The sequence below is a fragment of the Bombina bombina genome, chromosome 3 (assembly GCF_027579735.1).
Source record: "Bombina bombina isolate aBomBom1 chromosome 3, aBomBom1.pri, whole genome shotgun sequence".
Lineage (NCBI taxonomy): Eukaryota > Metazoa > Chordata > Amphibia > Anura > Bombinatoridae > Bombina > Bombina bombina.
The window spans coordinates 1,219,878,055-1,219,894,415 of NC_069501.1; the positions used below are offsets into that span (position 1 = coordinate 1,219,878,055).

General features: G+C 42.4%; 1 protein-coding gene across 2 annotated transcripts in view; it reads left to right on the top strand.

The window, feature by feature from the left end:
• GDPD4 (glycerophosphodiester phosphodiesterase domain containing 4) overlaps positions 1-16,361 on the top strand; it is a 225,002-nt gene that overhangs the window by 101,980 nt on the left and 106,661 nt on the right. For both annotated transcript variants that reach the window (XM_053708689.1, XM_053708688.1), the window contains exon 6: positions 4,792-4,851. In XM_053708689.1, coding sequence (XP_053564664.1) covers positions 4,792-4,851 — 60 coding nt within the window. The remainder of the gene's footprint in view (positions 1-4,791; positions 4,852-16,361) is intronic.

The following is a 16,361-nucleotide window of genomic DNA, read 5'->3' on the forward strand; positions in this document are numbered from 1 at the left end:
TAGAACCGCCAAAAGGGACCCTAGCACCTTTGTGAAAATTTTGGGAGCCGTGGCCAACCCGAAAGGAAGGACCACGAACTGGTAATGCCTGTCCAGAAAAGCGAATCTGCGGAATTGATGATGATCTCTGTGAATAGGGATGTGTAGATACGCATCCTTTAAGTCCATGGTAGTCATATATTGACCCTCCTGGATCAACGGTAGAATAGTCCGAATAGTTTCCATCTTGAATGATGGTACTCTGAGGAATTTGTTTAGGATTTTGAGATCCAAGATTGGTCTGAAAGTTCCCTCTTTTTTGGGAACCACAAACAGGTTTGAGTAAAACCCTAGCCCTTGTTCCGCTTTTGGAACTGGGCGGATCACTCCCATGGTATGTAGGTCTTCTACACAGCGTAAGAACGCCTCTCTCTTTGTCTGGTTTGCAGACAATTGAGAAATGTGAAATCTCCCCCTCGGGGGGGGAGTCTTTGAAGTCCAGAAGATATCCCTGGGACACAATTTCTAAAACCCAGGAATCGTGAACATCTCTTGCCCAAGCCTGAGCGAAGAGAGAGAGTCTGCCCCCTACTAGATCCGGTCCCGGATCGGGGGCTACCCCTTCATGCTGTCTTAGAGGCAGCAGCAGACTTCTTGGCCTGTTTACCCTTGTTCCAAGCCTGGTTAGGTCTCCAGACTGACTTGGATTGGGCAAAATTCCCCTCTTGCTTTGCAGCAGGGGAAGCTGAAGCGGGACCATCCTTGAAGTTCCGAAAATTATTTTGTTTGGTCCTCATTTTATTTGTCTTATCCTGAGGGAGGGCATGGCCTTTCCCTCCAGTGATGTCTGAAATAATCTCTTTCAGTTCAGGCCCGAATAGGGTCTTTCCTTTGAAAGGGATGTTCAAAAGTTTAGATTTTGATGATACATCAGCAGACCAGGACTTAAGCCATAACGCCCTGCGTGCTAAAATGGCAAAACCTGAATTCTTTGCCGCTAACTTAGCCAGTTGGAAAGCGGCATCTGTAATGAAAGAATTAGCCAACTTAAGGGCCTTAATTCTATCCAAAATATCCTCTAATGGAGTCTCCATCTGAAGAGCCTCTTCTAGAGCCTCGAACCAGAAAGCAGCTGCAGTAGTTACAGGAACAATGCACGCAATAGGTTGGAGAAGAAAACCCTGATGAACAAAAATTTTCTTCAGGAGACCCTCTAATTTTTTATCCATAGGATCTTTGAAAGCACAACTGTCTTCGATAGGTATAGTTGTACGCTTAGCGAGAGTAGAAATAGCTCCCTCTACCTTAGGAACCGTCTGCCAAGAGTCCCGCATGGTGTCAGATATGGGAAACATTTTCTTAAAAACAGGAGGGGGAGCGAACGGAATACCTGGTCTATTCCACTCTTTAGTAACAATATTCACAATCCTCTTAGGGACTGGAAAAACATCAGTGTAAACAGGAACCTCTAAGTATTTGTCCATTTTACACAATCTCTCTGGAACCACTATAGGGTCACAATCATCTAGAGTCGCTAATACCTCCCTGAGCAATAAGCGGAGGTGTTCAAGCTTAAATTTAAAGGCCGTCATATCAGAATCTGTCTGAATCAGAAATTTCTCCCTCAGATAACAAATCCCTTACCCCTACTTCAGAACATTGTGAGGGTATATCGGATACGGCTAATAAAGCGTCAGACAACTCAGCATTTGTTCTTAACCCAGAGCTGTCACGCTTTCCTTGTAAACCAGGCAGTTTAGATAAAACCTCTGTGAGGGTTGTATTCAAAACTGTGGCCATGTCTTGTAAAGTAAATGAATTTGACAAACTAGAGGTACTTGGTGTCACTTGTGCGGGCGTTACTGGTTGTGACACTTGGGGAGAACTAGATGGCAAACCCTCATCTCTTCTGTCTGAGAATCATCTATAGCTATATTTTTAAGTGCTAAAATATGCTTTTTATAATTTATAGACATATCAGTGCAAGTGGGAAACATTCTAAGAGGGGGTTCCACAATGGCTTCTAAACACATTGAACAAGGATTTTCCTTGATGTCAGACATGTTAAACAGGCTAGCAATGAAACAAGCAAGCTTGGAAAACACTGTAATCAAAGCAAATAATACTTAGAAAAAAACGGTACTGTGCCTTTAAGAGAAAAAAAGATGCACAAACTCTGCAAAACAGTGTAAAAACAGTAAACTTTACAAAATTTTTACAGTAGCATCATAAAGCTTTAGTAAGATTGCACAGCTAGGCACATAAACGATTAACCCCTTAATGTAGAAAACCGGTAAAAACATGTTCAGCACCTTGCCACAGCCCTGCTGTGGCACCTACCTGCCCTTTAGGAAAGATTTGTGGGGAAAAAAACTTCTTTAAGCCCTCAAACAACAATAGGACCCTCTGGAGAAGCAGCTGGATGTCTCTGAGTAAAAGAAACTGCGCAACTGAGGCGTGAAAATAGGCCCCTCCCACCTCACTCGAGGTTATGGGGCCTAAAAGAAACACACCAGAGTGTTTCCAAACTAGCCATGTGGGTTGATAACCCTTAAATGAGCCACAAAGACCCCTTAAAGTCCCTTAAAAAACGTTATGTTTGCAACAAAAAAAACGTTTTTTCCTAACAGTGTCACCAGTAAACAATGAGCCCTTTATGCAAGCTGGGATTCCTACTAAGTGTCTGAATACAGCTTACCCTTCCCTCATGGGGATATTGCCAGCCTTTTTCTAGAATTATCACAGTCTGTCTAGAAAAAAATAGACTCATACCTCAATGCAGCTTAGCATGCAAACCGTTCCCCCAACTGAAGTTTTCCTGTATTCTTCAGCCCTTGTGAGAACAGCAGTGGATCTTAGTTACAAAGTGCTAAGATCATCCTCCTCCTTGCAGAAATCTTCATCCCTTTTCTGCCAGAGAGTGAATAGTACACACCGGTACCATTTAAAATAACAAACTTTTGCTTGAGAAAATAAAAACTAACATTTTTGTCACCACACTCACTTTACCCTTCTTAGCAGTTAAGCAGGCAAAGAGAATGACTGGGGGCGGAGCTAAGGGAGGAGCTATATAGACAGCTCTGCTGTGGGTGCTCTCTTTGCCACTTCCTGTGGGAAGGAGAATATCCCACAAGTATGGATGAATCTGTGGACTCGATACATCTTAAAAGAGAAAGTTATACTCAGCTGCTCCCAGCTGCAGGTAAAAAAAAAAAAAAATGAAGAAATGAACAACAGCCAATCAGCATCAGAAAGTGCTGAGGTCATGAACTCTTTTACTGTGATCTTATTTTACTTAACTCTCATGAGATTTCATAGTAAACTTCTTTAAACTGAAAAGGGAAATAAGATGAGAGTGCACAAGGCTCAACCCCTTAGCTGTCCCGGGACAGACATACTGATATGCTGCTTAGAAGTCCTTTACAATGAGATGTGGCTACTGAGGAACTTTTGAGGTAAAATATCTTTCTTTTTTACATAGAGATGTTCAGGTGATATTTTCTAGTCAGCTTTTTACAGCTATGCTGCATCACTTTTAAAACATTTGGGTATCATGGCCCTTTAAGCCTCCTATACCTTTAAAGGGACAGGGAACACAACATTTGTCTTTCATGATTCAGACAGAACATGCAATTTTAAACAACTTTCCAATTTATTTCTATTATCTAATTTGCTTTTCTCTCTTGGTATCCTTTGTTGAAAAAAATACGTAGGCAGACTCAGAAGTAGCATTACATGACTAGGAGCTAGCTGCTGATTGGTGACTGCAAATATATGCCCCTTGTTATTGGCTCACCCAGTGTATTCATCTAACTCCCAGTAGTGCATTGCTGAACCTTCAACCAGCAATACTAAAGGAACTAAGCAAATTTGATAATAGAAGTAAATTGGAAAGTTATTTAAAATTGTAATCTATCTAAATAATGAAAAAGCAATCTTAAGTTTAATTTCCCATTAATACAAAAAAATGATTTTGATAGATACTTGTATGATTAACTTCTATTTAAAGGGACATGAAACCCAAATTTTATTCAGATAGAGGATACAATTTTAAAGAACTTTCTAATTTACTTCTATTATCTAATCTATTTCATTATCTTGGTATCATTTGTTAAAGGAGCAGCAATACACTAATGGTTTCTAACTGAACACATGGGTGAGCCAATCAGAATCAATATATATATATATATATATATATATATATATATATATATATATATATATATATATATATATGCAGCTACCAATCAACAGCTAGAACCTAGGTTCTCTGCTGCTCCTGAACTTTCCTAGATAAACCTTTCAGCAAATGATAACCAGAGAAGGAAGCAAATTAAATAATAGAAGTAAATTGGAAAGTTGTTTAAAATTGTATGCTCTGTCTGAATCATGAAAGAAATTTTTTGGTTTCATGTCCCTTTAATTTGCTTCTGTTATCATTATTTTTTCGTTCACTTGGTATCTTTTGTTGAAAAGCTGCAACGTATGCTTAGGAGCTGGCCTATTTCTGGAGCACTATATGGCAGCAGTTTTACAAGAATATTATCCATTTTAAAGAGCCATTTAGTCCTCCAGATGCCTACCTAGGTATCTCTTTAACAAAGAATATCATGGGAACAAAGCAAATTTGATAATAGAAGTAAATTGGAATCACAAAAGAACATTTTTGGGTTTCATATCCCTTTAAATCTTAATAAACATCATTACATTTAATTGGCTTTAGTAACCTCATAGGATTAAATTGCAGATTTCTGTAACACAATTCACAAATATTTTGTGTTCTAAAAATGTTCTACAATGTTTTGTTTTTAGGTTTTAGCAGTTTGCTTACTGTCGGAAGGTCAGCAGTTATATTTGCACTGGAGTCACAAGGTAAGATGGGATTTACTGGTGAATTTATAGGAAGAAAGAAGTGAGGCAGAGTGTAATGTGTATGTATCCTTAGTAATGATCTGGATGCGTAAGAAGGCGGCATCTCGCTCCCGCTATCAGACAGCAGGAGTGAGCTGCATTGAGTGTAATGGCGCGATCGGACCGGGCTGTGACTAGACAGCTGCCCAGATGCGCTCAGGGGGAAAACCAGACCCGTTCAGTAAAGCAAGAGCGGCGGTCTGAAAAAAAACTCTTTTTTTTAATCAAATTTCACCAGCAATATTATGTTGAATAAAGTTTGGCTAAGATAATGTTATATAATTCTGTACTATGTGCAGAATTATATAACATTTTCTAAGTTTACTGCCCCTTTAATTTTTTGTCTATTAAAATAACATTAAATTGACCAGAAATACAGTGAAGACATTGTTAATGTTGTAGCTGGAAATTATTTTTAATGGAATATCTACATAGATGTACAGAGGCCTATTATTAGAAACCATCTGTCCTGTGTTCCAATGGCACATTATGTTTGCTAATCCACGTTTATCATTTAAAAAGCTAATTGATCATTAGAAAATCCATTTTCAATTATGTTAGCACAGCTGAAAACTGTTGTAATGATTAAAGAAGCAATAAAACTTACTCCATTTTGCAAGGCCATGCCATACCCTGTGGACGGTGCTAATGTCCTCCTACAACAGGACAATTAACCAACGCTCAGCTCTAAACTATGCTGGAACTATTTAGGGAAGAAGCGGTCATCTGTATCCTGTCTTTAATGGAGTGGCCAACACAGTCACCAGATCTCAACTCTATTGAGCTGTTGTGGGAGCAGTTTGACCTTATAGTATGTAAGAAGTGCCCATCAAGCCTGGTATACCCATCTACTCTCTGAATATGTCTGGTAAGAACTCAGCTTGTGGAAGACTTGCAACCATAAAGCCATACCTCAGAAGTGAGAACAAGGCCAAGCAACTCAGCTATGCTAAAAAATGCAGGAACTGGAAATGTAAGCAGGTGCTCTGGACTGATGAGTTAAAATGTTAAATATATGACTGTAGTAGAAGGCAGTTTGTTCACCAAAGTGCTGGAGAGTTGTACAAGAATGAGTGTCTGCAGACAACAGTGAAGCATGAAGAGGTTTCTTTCAAGTGTGGGGCTGCATTTCTGCGAATGGAGTTGGGTATTTGTTCAGAATGTATGCTCTCCACAATGCTGATGCTTATCCATCATGTAATACAATCAAGGACCCATCTGATCTGATTTATTCGGCATAATGACAACGACCCAAACCATACAACCAAAGTCATTAAGAGCTATCTTCAGTGTAAAGAAGAATAAGGAGTACCAGAAGTGATGTGGCCCCCACAGAGCCCTGAACTCAACATCATTGAGTCTGTCTGGGATTACATGAAAAGACAGAAGCAACTGAGGTTAAATCCCCAGAAGAACTTTGGTTAGTTCCCCAAAATGTTTGGCACAACCATCTACTGAGCTCCTTAAAAACTGTATGCAAGTGAACCTAGAAGAATGAATGCTGTTTTATAGGCAAAGGTTGGTCACACTAAATATTGATTTGATTTAGATTTTTCTTCTGTGCATTCACTTTGCATTTTGTTAATTGATAAAAATAAACTATCAACATTTCTTTTTTTTTAAAGCATTTTTACTTTCACATATGTATATAGATGTGTGTGTATCTGTGTGCGTGTATGTATATGTATATAGATGTGTGTGTATGTGTGTGCGTGTATCAGTGATGTGCAGTCACTAGAGGCAGGTGAGGCAGTGCTTCACCTCTCATATGGGCAAAAATAGATATTTTTTATTGACTTTAAAAAAAAAAATTGTATTTTTTTTTCCCAGCATTTTTTTTTTCACAGCTATATGTTGTGCAGTGAAGAGGCACAAGCAGGTCTGCCCACCATTACACAACATGCTGCGCCATCTACTGGATGAAAGTGGTTAAGATCATTGCATGGCCCATTAACTGCTTATCTGAGGCAGTCCTATTTGGGCTGAACCAATCCAGTGAGAGGCATTAGTAAATGGAACTTAAAGTTGGGGCTGGATGTTAAATGATATAAAATAAAACAAAAACGGAAAAAAACAACTTTCATTTATTTTGTTGCTGTCCTGTGAACCTGCTAGCTTTGCTAAAGTGAAAAAGAGAGTTCTGTTCTTCCCCTCTAAGTGCAGTGGAATGTGCCACTGTCACTTCCTGAATCCTTACAGAGCAGGAAGAGAGAGGCACAGAGAGCACTGTTTCAGCCCCATCTTATTAAAGTAAGATTTTACTGAAAAGGTTTCTGTTAGTGAAAATGATAATTCAATGAATGTGGTTTAGTGTTTTTTTTACTCTTTTACAGCAAAGGATCGTTTTTGTATTTTGTTTACTCAAACTTTACACCCACTAACTTAGCAGCTTGCCTCTGTACTGCACACTAATGTATGGTCTCATTTAGTTATAGTCTCACTTAGTCTCTGTAGCTTTGCTGTTTTATTGCTTAAAAATGCAGTGGTCCCTCCCCCCCCTTGTATGTGTGTGTGTGTGTGTGTCTCTCTCTATCCATCTCTCTCCTTATGTGTTGTTCTCCCCCATGGTCTCTTTCTCTCTCTGTCTCTCTTCCTCCCCCTCAGACTCTCTCATCCCTTATGTGTCTCTCTAACCCTCTGTGTGTGATTGTGTCTCTCTCTAACCCTCTGTGTGTGATTTGTGTATCTCTCTCTCTCTCTCTCTCTCACCCTCTGTGTGTGATTGTGTCTCTCTCTAACCCTCTGTGTGTGATTTTGTCTCTCTCTCTCTTTCTCTCTAACCCTCTGTGTGTGATTGTGTCTCTCTCTCTAACCCTCTGTGTGTGATTGTGTCTCTCTCTAACCCTCTGTGTGTGATTGTCTCTCTCTCTCTCTCTTTCTATCTCTCTCTCTCTATCTCTAACCGTCTGTGTGTGATTGTGTCTCTCTCTAACCCTCTGTGTGTGATTGTGTCTCTCTCTCTCTCTCTTTCTCTCTAACCCTCTGTGTGTGATTGTGTCTCTCTCTCTCTCTCTCTCTCTTTCTTTCTCTCTCTAACCCTCTGTGTGTGATTGTGTGTCTCTCTCTCTTTCTCTCTCTCTAACCCTCTGTGTGTGATTGTGTCTCTCTCTCTCTCTCTCTCTTTCTCTCTCTCTAACCCTCTGTGTGTGATTGTGTCTCTCTCTAACCCTCTGTGTGTGATTGTGTCTCTCTCTTTCTCTCTCTCTCTCTAACCCTCTGTGTGTGATTGTGTCTCTCGCTCTCTCTCTAACCCTCTGTGTATGATTGTGTCTCTCGCGCTCTCTCTAACCCTCTGTGTGTGATTGTGTGTCTCTCTCTCTCTCTAACCCTCTGTGTGTGATTGTGTCTCTCTCTCTCTCTCTCTCTCTCTCTCTTTCTTTCTCTCTCTCTCTAACCCTCTGTGTGTGATTGTGTCTCTCTCTTTCTTTCTCTCTCTCTCTAACCCTCTGTGTGTGATTCTCTCTCTCTCTCTCTCTAACCCTCTGTGTGTGATTGTGTCTCTTTCTCTCTCTCTAACCCTCTGTGTGTGATTGTGTCTCTCTCTCTCTTTCTCTCTAACCCTCTGTGTGTGATTGTGTCTCTCTCTAACCCTCTGTGTGTGATTGTGTCTCTCTCTAACCCTCTGTGTGTGATTGTCTCTCTCTCTCTCTCTCTCTCTTTCTATCTCTCTCTCTCTATCTCTAACCCTCTGTGTGTAATTGTGTCTCTCCCTAACCCTCTGTGTGTGATTGTGTCTCTCTCTCTCTTTCTCTCTAACCCTCTGTGTGTGATTTTGTCTCTCTCTCTCTTTCTCTCTAACCCTCTTTGTGTGATTGTGTCTCTCTCTCTAACCCTCTGTGTGTGATTGTGTCTCTCTCTAACCCTCTGTGTGTGATTGTCTCTCTCTCTCTTTCTATCTCTCTCTCTCTTTCTCTAACCCTCTGTGTGTGATTGTGTCTCTCTCTAACCCTCTGTGTGTGATTGTGTCTCTCTCTCTCTTTCTCTCTAACCCTCTGTGTGTGATTTTGTCTCTCTCTCTCTTTCTCTCTAACCCTCTGTGTGTGATTGTGTCTCTCTCTCTAACCCTCTGTGTGTGATTGTGTCTCTCTCTAACCCTCTGTGTGTGATTGTCTCTCTCTCTCTCTCTCTCTCTCTCTCTCTCTCTCTCTTTCTATCTCTCTCTCTCTATCTCTAACCCTCTGTGTGTGATTGTGTCTCTCTCTAACCCTCTGTGTGTGATTGTCTCTCTCTCTCTCTCTCTCTCTCTCTTTCTCTCTAACCCTCTGTGTGTGATTGTGTCTCTCTCTCTCTCTCTCTCTTTCTTTCTCTAACCCTCTGTGTGTGATTGTGTCTCTCTCTCTCTTTCTCTCTCTCTAACCCTCTGTGTGTGATTGTGTCTCTCTCTCTCTCTCTTTCTCTCTCTCTAACCCTCTGTGTGTGATTGTGTCTCTCTCTAACCCTCTGTGTGTGATTGTGTCTCTCTCTTTCTCTCTCTCTCTCTAACCCTCTGTGTGTGATTGTGTCTCTCGCTCTCTCTCTAACCCTCTGTGTGTGATTGTGTCTCTCGCGCTCTCTCTAACCCTCTGTGTGTGATTGTGTGTCTCTCTCTCTCTCTAACCCTCTGTGTGTGATTGTGTCTCTCTCTCTCTCTCTCTCTCTCTCTCTTTCTTTCTCTCTCTCTCTAACCCTCTGTGTGTGATTGTGTCTCTCTCTTTCTTTCTCTCTCTCTCTAACCCTCTGTGTGTGATTCTCTCTCTCTCTCTCTTTCTCTCTCTAACCCTCTGTGTGTGATTGTGTCTCTTTCTCTCTCTCTAACCCTCTGTGTGTGATTGTGTCTCTCTCTCTCTTTCTCTCTAACCCTCTGTGTGTGATTGTGTCTCTCTCTAACCCTCTGTGTGTGATTGTGTCTCTCTCTAACCCTCTGTGTGTGATTGTCTCTCTCTCTCTTTCTATCTCTCTCTCTCTCTCTATCTCTAACCCTCTGTGTGTGATTGTGTCTCTCATTTCTAGCCCTCTGTGTGTGATTGTGTCTCTCTCTCTCTTTCTCTCTAACCCTCTGTGTGTGATTTTGTCTCTCTCTCTCTTTCTCTCTAACCCTCTTTGTGTGATTGTGTCTCTCTCTCTAACCCTCTGTGTGTGATTGTGTCTCTCTCTAACCCTCTGTGTGTGATTGTCTCTCTCTCTCTTTCTATCTCTCTCTCTCTTTCTCTAACACTCTGTGTGTGATTGTGTCTCTCTCTAACCCTCTGTGTGTGATTGTGTCTCTCTCTCTCTTTCTCTCTAACCCTCTGTGTGTGATTTTGTCTCTCTCTCTCTTTCTCTCTAACCCTCTGTGTGTGATTGTGTCTCTCTCTCTAACCCTCTGTGTGTGATTGTGTCTCTCTCTCTAACCCTCTGTGTGTGATTGTCTCTCTCTCTCTCTCTCTTTCTATCTCTCTCTCTCTATCTCTAACCCTCTGTGTGTGATTGTGTCTCTCTCTAACCCTCTGTGTGTGATTGTCTCTCTCTCTCTCTCTCTCTCTCTCTCTCTCTTTCTCTCTAACCCTCTGTGTGTGATTGTGTCTCTCTCTCTCTCTCTCTCTCTTTCTTTCTCTAACCCTCTGTGTGTGATTGTGTCTCTCTCTCTCTTTCTCTCTCTCTAACCCTCTGTGTGTGATTGTGTCTCTCTCTCTCTCTCTTTCTCTCTCTCTAACCCTCTGTGTGTGATTGTGTCTCTCTCTAACCCTCTGTGTGTGATTGTGTCTCTCTCTTTCTCTCTCTCTCTCTAACCCTCTGTGTGTGATTGTGTCTCTCGCTCTCTCTCTAACCCTCTGTGTGTGATTGTGTCTCTCGCGCTCTCTCTAACCCTCTGTGTGTGATTGTGTGTCTCTCTCTCTCTCTCTAACCCTCTGTGTGTGATTGTGTCTCTCTCTCTCTCTCTCTCTCTCTCTCTTTCTTTCTCTCTCTCTCTAACCCTCTGTGTGTGATTGTGTCTCTCTCTCTAACCCTCTGTGTGTGATTGTGTCTCTCTCTAACCCTCTGTGTGTGATTGTCTCTCTCTCTCTCTCTTTCTATCTCTCTCTCTCTATCTCTAACCGTCTGTGTGTGATTGTGTCTCTCTCTAACCCTCTGTGTGTGATTGTGTCTCTCTCTCTCTCTCTTTCTCTCTAACCCTCTGTGTGTGATTGTGTCTCTCTCTCTCTCTCTCTCTCTCTCTTTCTTTCTCTCTCTAACCCTCTGTGTGTGATTGTGTGTCTCTCTCTCTTTCTCTCTCTCTAACCCTCTGTGTGTGATTGTGTCTCTCTCTCTCTCTCTCTCTTTCTCTCTCTCTAACCCTCTGTGTGTGATTGTGTCTCTCTCTAACCCTCTGTGTGTGATTGTGTCTCTCTCTTTCTCTCTCTCTCTCTAACCCTCTGTGTGTGATTGTGTCTCTCGCTCTCTCTCTAACCCTCTGTGTATGATTGTGTCTCTCGCGCTCTCTCTAACCCTCTGTGTGTGATTGTGTGTCTCTCTCTCTCTCTAACCCTCTGTGTGTGATTGTGTCTCTCTCTCTCTCTCTCTCTCTCTCTCTCTCTCTCTCTTTCTTTCTCTCTCTCTCTAACCCTCTGTGTGTGATTGTGTCTCTCTCTTTCTTTCTCTCTCTCTCTAACCCTCTGTGTGTGATTCTCTCTCTCTCTCTCTCTAACCCTCTGTGTGTGATTGTGTCTCTTTCTCTCTCTCTAACCCTCTGTGTGTGATTGTGTCTCTCTCTCTCTTTCTCTCTAACCCTCTGTGTGTGATTGTGTCTCTCTCTAACCCTCTGTGTGTGATTGTGTCTCTCTCTAACCCTCTGTGTGTGATTGTCTCTCTCTCTCTCTCTCTTTCTATCTCTCTCTCTCTATCTCTAACCCTCTGTGTGTAATTGTGTCTCTCCCTAACCCTCTGTGTGTGATTGTGTCTCTCTCTCTCTTTCTCTCTAACCCTCTGTGTGTGATTTTGTCTCTCTCTCTCTTTCTCTCTAACCCTCTTTGTGTGATTGTGTCTCTCTCTCTAACCCTCTGTGTGTGATTGTGTCTCTCTCTAACCCTCTGTGTGTGATTGTCTCTCTCTCTCTTTCTATCTCTCTCTCTCTTTCTCTAACCCTCTGTGTGTGATTGTGTCTCTCTCTAACCCTCTGTGTGTGATTGTGTCTCTCTCTCTCTTTCTCTCTAACCCTCTGTGTGTGATTTTGTCTCTCTCTCTCTTTCTCTCTAACCCTCTGTGTGTGATTGTGTCTCTCTCTCTAACCCTCTGTGTGTGATTGTGTCTCTCTCTAACCCTCTGTGTGTGATTGTCTCTCTCTCTCTCTCTCTCTCTCTCTCTCTCTCTTTCTATCTCTCTCTCTCTATCTCTAACCCTCTGTGTGTGATTGTGTCTCTCTCTAACCCTCTGTGTGTGATTGTCTCTCTCTCTCTCTCTCTCTCTCTCTCTCTTTCTCTCTAACCCTCTGTGTGTGATTGTGTCTCTCTCTCTCTCTCTCTCTTTCTTTCTCTAACCCTCTGTGTGTGATTGTGTCTCTCTCTCTCTTTCTCTCTCTCTAACCCTCTGTGTGTGATTGTGTCTCTCTCTCTCTCTCTTTCTCTCTCTCTAACCCTCTGTGTGTGATTGTGTCTCTCTCTAACCCTCTGTGTGTGATTGTGTCTCTCTCTTTCTCTCTCTCTCTCTAACCCTCTGTGTGTGATTGTGTCTCTCGCTCTCTCTCTAACCCTCTGTGTGTGATTGTGTCTCTCGCGCTCTCTCTAACCCTCTGTGTGTGATTGTGTGTCTCTCTCTCTCTCTAACCCTCTGTGTGTGATTGTGTCTCTCTCTCTCTCTCTCTCTCTCTCTCTTTCTTTCTCTCTCTCTCTAACCCTCTGTGTGTGATTGTGTCTCTCTCTTTCTTTCTCTCTCTCTCTAACCCTCTGTGTGTGATTCTCTCTCTCTCTCTCTTTCTCTCTCTAACCCTCTGTGTGTGATTGTGTCTCTTTCTCTCTCTCTAACCCTCTGTGTGTGATTGTGTCTCTCTCTCTCTTTCTCTCTAACCCTCTGTGTGTGATTGTGTCTCTCTCTAACCCTCTGTGTGTGATTGTGTCTCTCTCTAACCCTCTGTGTGTGATTGTCTCTCTCTCTCTTTCTATCTCTCTCTCTCTCTCTATCTCTAACCCTCTGTGTGTGATTGTGTCTCTCATTTCTAGCCCTCTGTGTGTGATTGTGTCTCTCTCTTTCTCTCTAACCCTCTGTGTGTGATTTTGTCTCTCTCTCTCTTTCTCTCTAACCCTCTTTGTGTGATTGTGTCTCTCTCTCTAACCCTCTGTGTGTGATTGTGTCTCTCTCTAACCCTCTGTGTGTGATTGTCTCTCTCTCTCTTTCTATCTCTCTCTCTCTTTCTCTAACACTCTGTGTGTGATTGTGTCTCTCTCTAACCCTCTGTGTGTGATTGTGTCTCTCTCTCTCTTTCTCTCTAACCCTCTGTGTGTGATTTTGTCTCTCTCTCTCTTTCTCTCTAACCCTCTGTGTGTGATTGTGTCTCTCTCTCTAACCCTCTGTGTGTGATTGTGTCTCTCTCTCTAACCCTCTGTGTGTGATTGTCTCTCTCTCTCTCTCTCTTTCTATCTCTCTCTCTCTATCTCTAACCCTCTGTGTGTGATTGTGTCTCTCTCTAACCCTCTGTGTGTGATTGTCTCTCTCTCTCTCTCTCTCTCTTTCTCTCTAACCCTCTGTGTGTGATTGTGTCTCTCTCTCTCTCTCTCTCTCTCTTTCTTTCTCTAACCCTCTGTGTGTGATTGTGTCTCTCTCTCTCTTTCTCTCTCTCTAACCCTCTGTGTGTGATTGTGTCTCTCTCTCTCTCTCTTTCTCTCTCTCTAACCCTCTGTGTGTGATTGTGTCTCTCTCTAACCCTCTGTGTGTGATTGTGTCTCTCTCTTTCTCTCTCTCTCTCTAACCCTCTGTGTGTGATTGTGTCTCTCGCTCTCTCTCTAACCCTCTGTGTGTGATTGTGTCTCTCGCGCTCTCTCTAACCCTCTGTGTGTGATTGTGTGTCTCTCTCTCTCTCTCTAACCCTCTGTGTGTGATTGTGTCTCTCTCTCTCTCTCTCTCTCTCTCTCTCTCTCTTTCTTTCTCTCTCTCTCTAACCCTCTGTGTGTGATTGTGTCTCTCTCTTTCTCTCTCTCTCTCTCTAACCCTCTGTGTGTGATTGTGTCTCTCGCTCTCTCTCTAACCCTCTGTGTGTGATTGTGTCTCTCGCGCTCTCTCTAACCCTCTGTGTGTGATTGTGTGTCTCTCTCTCTCTCTAACCCTCTGTGTGTGATTGTGTCTCTCTCTCTCTCTCTCTCTCTCTTTCTTTCTCTCTCTCTCTAACCCTCTGTGTGTGATTGTGTCTCTCTCTTTCTTTCTCTCTCTCTCTAACCCTCTGTGTGTGATTCTCTCTCTCTCTCTCTCTCTCTCTCTCACCCTCTGTGTGTGATTGTGTCTCTTTCTCTCTCTCTAACCCTCTGTGTGTGATTGTGTCTCTCTCTCTCTTTCTCTCTAACCCTCTGTGTGTGATTGTGTCTCTCTCTAACCCTCTGTGTGTGATTGTGTCTCTCTCTAACCCTCTGTGTGTGATTGTCTCTCTCTCTCTCTCTCTTTCTATCTCTCTCTCTCTATCTCTAACCCTCTGTGTGTGATATTGTCTCTCTCTAACCCTCTGTGTGTGATTGTGTCTCTCTCTCTCTTTCTCTCTAACCCTCTGTGTGTGATTGTCTCTCTCTCTCTCTCTCTCTCTCTCTCTCTCTTTCTTTCTCTCTCTAACCCTCTGTGTGTGATTGTGTCTCTCTCTCTCTTTCTCTCTCTCTAACCCTCTGTGTGTGATTGTGTCTCTCTCTCTCTTTCTCTCTCTCTAACCCTCTGTGTGTGATTGTGTCTCTCTCTAACCCTCTGTGTGTGATTGTGTCTCTCTCTTTCTCTCTCTCTCTCTCTAACCCTCTGTGTGTGATTGTGTCTCTCGCTCTCTCTCTAACCCTCTGTGTGTGATTGTGTCTCTCGCGCTCTCTCTAACCCACTGTGTGTGATTGTGTGTGTCTCTCTCTCTCTAACCCTCTGTGTGTGATTGTGTCTCTCTCTCTCTTTCTCTTTCTTTCTCTCTCTCTCTAACCCTCTGTGTGTGATTGTGTCTTTCTCTCTCTTTCTCTCTCTCTAACCCTCTGTGTGTGATTGTGTGTGTCTCTCTCTCTCTCTCTCTCTCTCTCTCTCTCTCTAACCCTCTGTGTGTGATTGTGTCTCTTTCTCTCTCTCTAACCCTCTGTGTGTGATTGTGTCTCTCTCTCTCTTTCTCTCTCTCTAACCCTCTGTGTGTGATTGTGTCTCTCTCTAACCCTCTGTGTGTGATTGTATCTCTCTCTTTCTCTCTCTCTCTAACCCTCTGTGTGTGATTGTGTCTCTCGCTCTCTCTCTAACCCTCTGTGTGTGATTGTGTCTCTCGCTTTCTCTCTAACCCTCTGTGTGTGATTGTGTCTCTCGCGCTCTCTCTAACCCTCTGTGTGTGATTGTGTCTCTCTCTTTCTCTCTCTAACCCTCTGTGTGTGATTGTGTCTCTCTCTTTCTCTCTCTCTCTAACTCTCTGAGTGTGATTGTGTCTCTTTCTTTCTCTCTCTCTCTCTCTAACCATCTGTGTGTGATTGTGCCTCTCTTTCTCTAACCCTCTGTATGTGATTGAATCATTGTGTCTCTCTCTTTCTCTCTCTCTAACCCTCTGTGTGTGATTGTCTCTCTCTCTCGCTTTATTTCTCTCTCTCTAACCCTCTGTGTGTGATTGTGTGTCTCTCTCTCTTTCTCTCGCTAACCCTCTGTGTGTGATTGTGTCTCTCTTTCTCTCTCTCTAACCCTCTGTGTGTGATTGTGTCTCTCTCTCTTTCTCTCTCTCTCTAACCCCTCTGTGTGTGATTGTCTCTCTCTCTTTCTCTCTCTCTCTCTAACCCCTCTGTGTGTGATTGTGTCTCTCTCTCTTTCTCTCTAACCCTCTGTGTCTCTCTCCCCCGTCTGTCTCTCCCTCTCCCCCCGAATGCTTTTCTGTGTTTCTGTCTACCTTTTATTTATTTAATTAATGAATTGGTAGTGCCATCTGATGGTGTGGCTTTATTTAAAGGGGTGAGGCCAAGCGCCCCACCATCTTTAAATTTCACCAGCCGCCACTGGATCAAGACATTTTTATATTTACTGCATAATGAAAGAATCTATAAGCATAATTTGCAGCATTAAAGTAAAAAGTATGTTTTAAACATATTTTAATGGGCATGGATTTCTAGATCTCATAATCAGAGCAAGCCTTGTGTTATCTGGCAAGAGTTTCTGTTACAATCCTTTTAGACTAAAATCAGATGTTTACTAAGTTGACCAGTTTTCCAAGACACCATTTAAAGGGACATGAAACCCATATCAATCCCATATGCAAATTTAAATAACTTTCCAATTTACATCTAATATCTATTTTTTTCATTCTTTTGATATCCTTTGTTGAAAATCATATCTAAATATGCTCA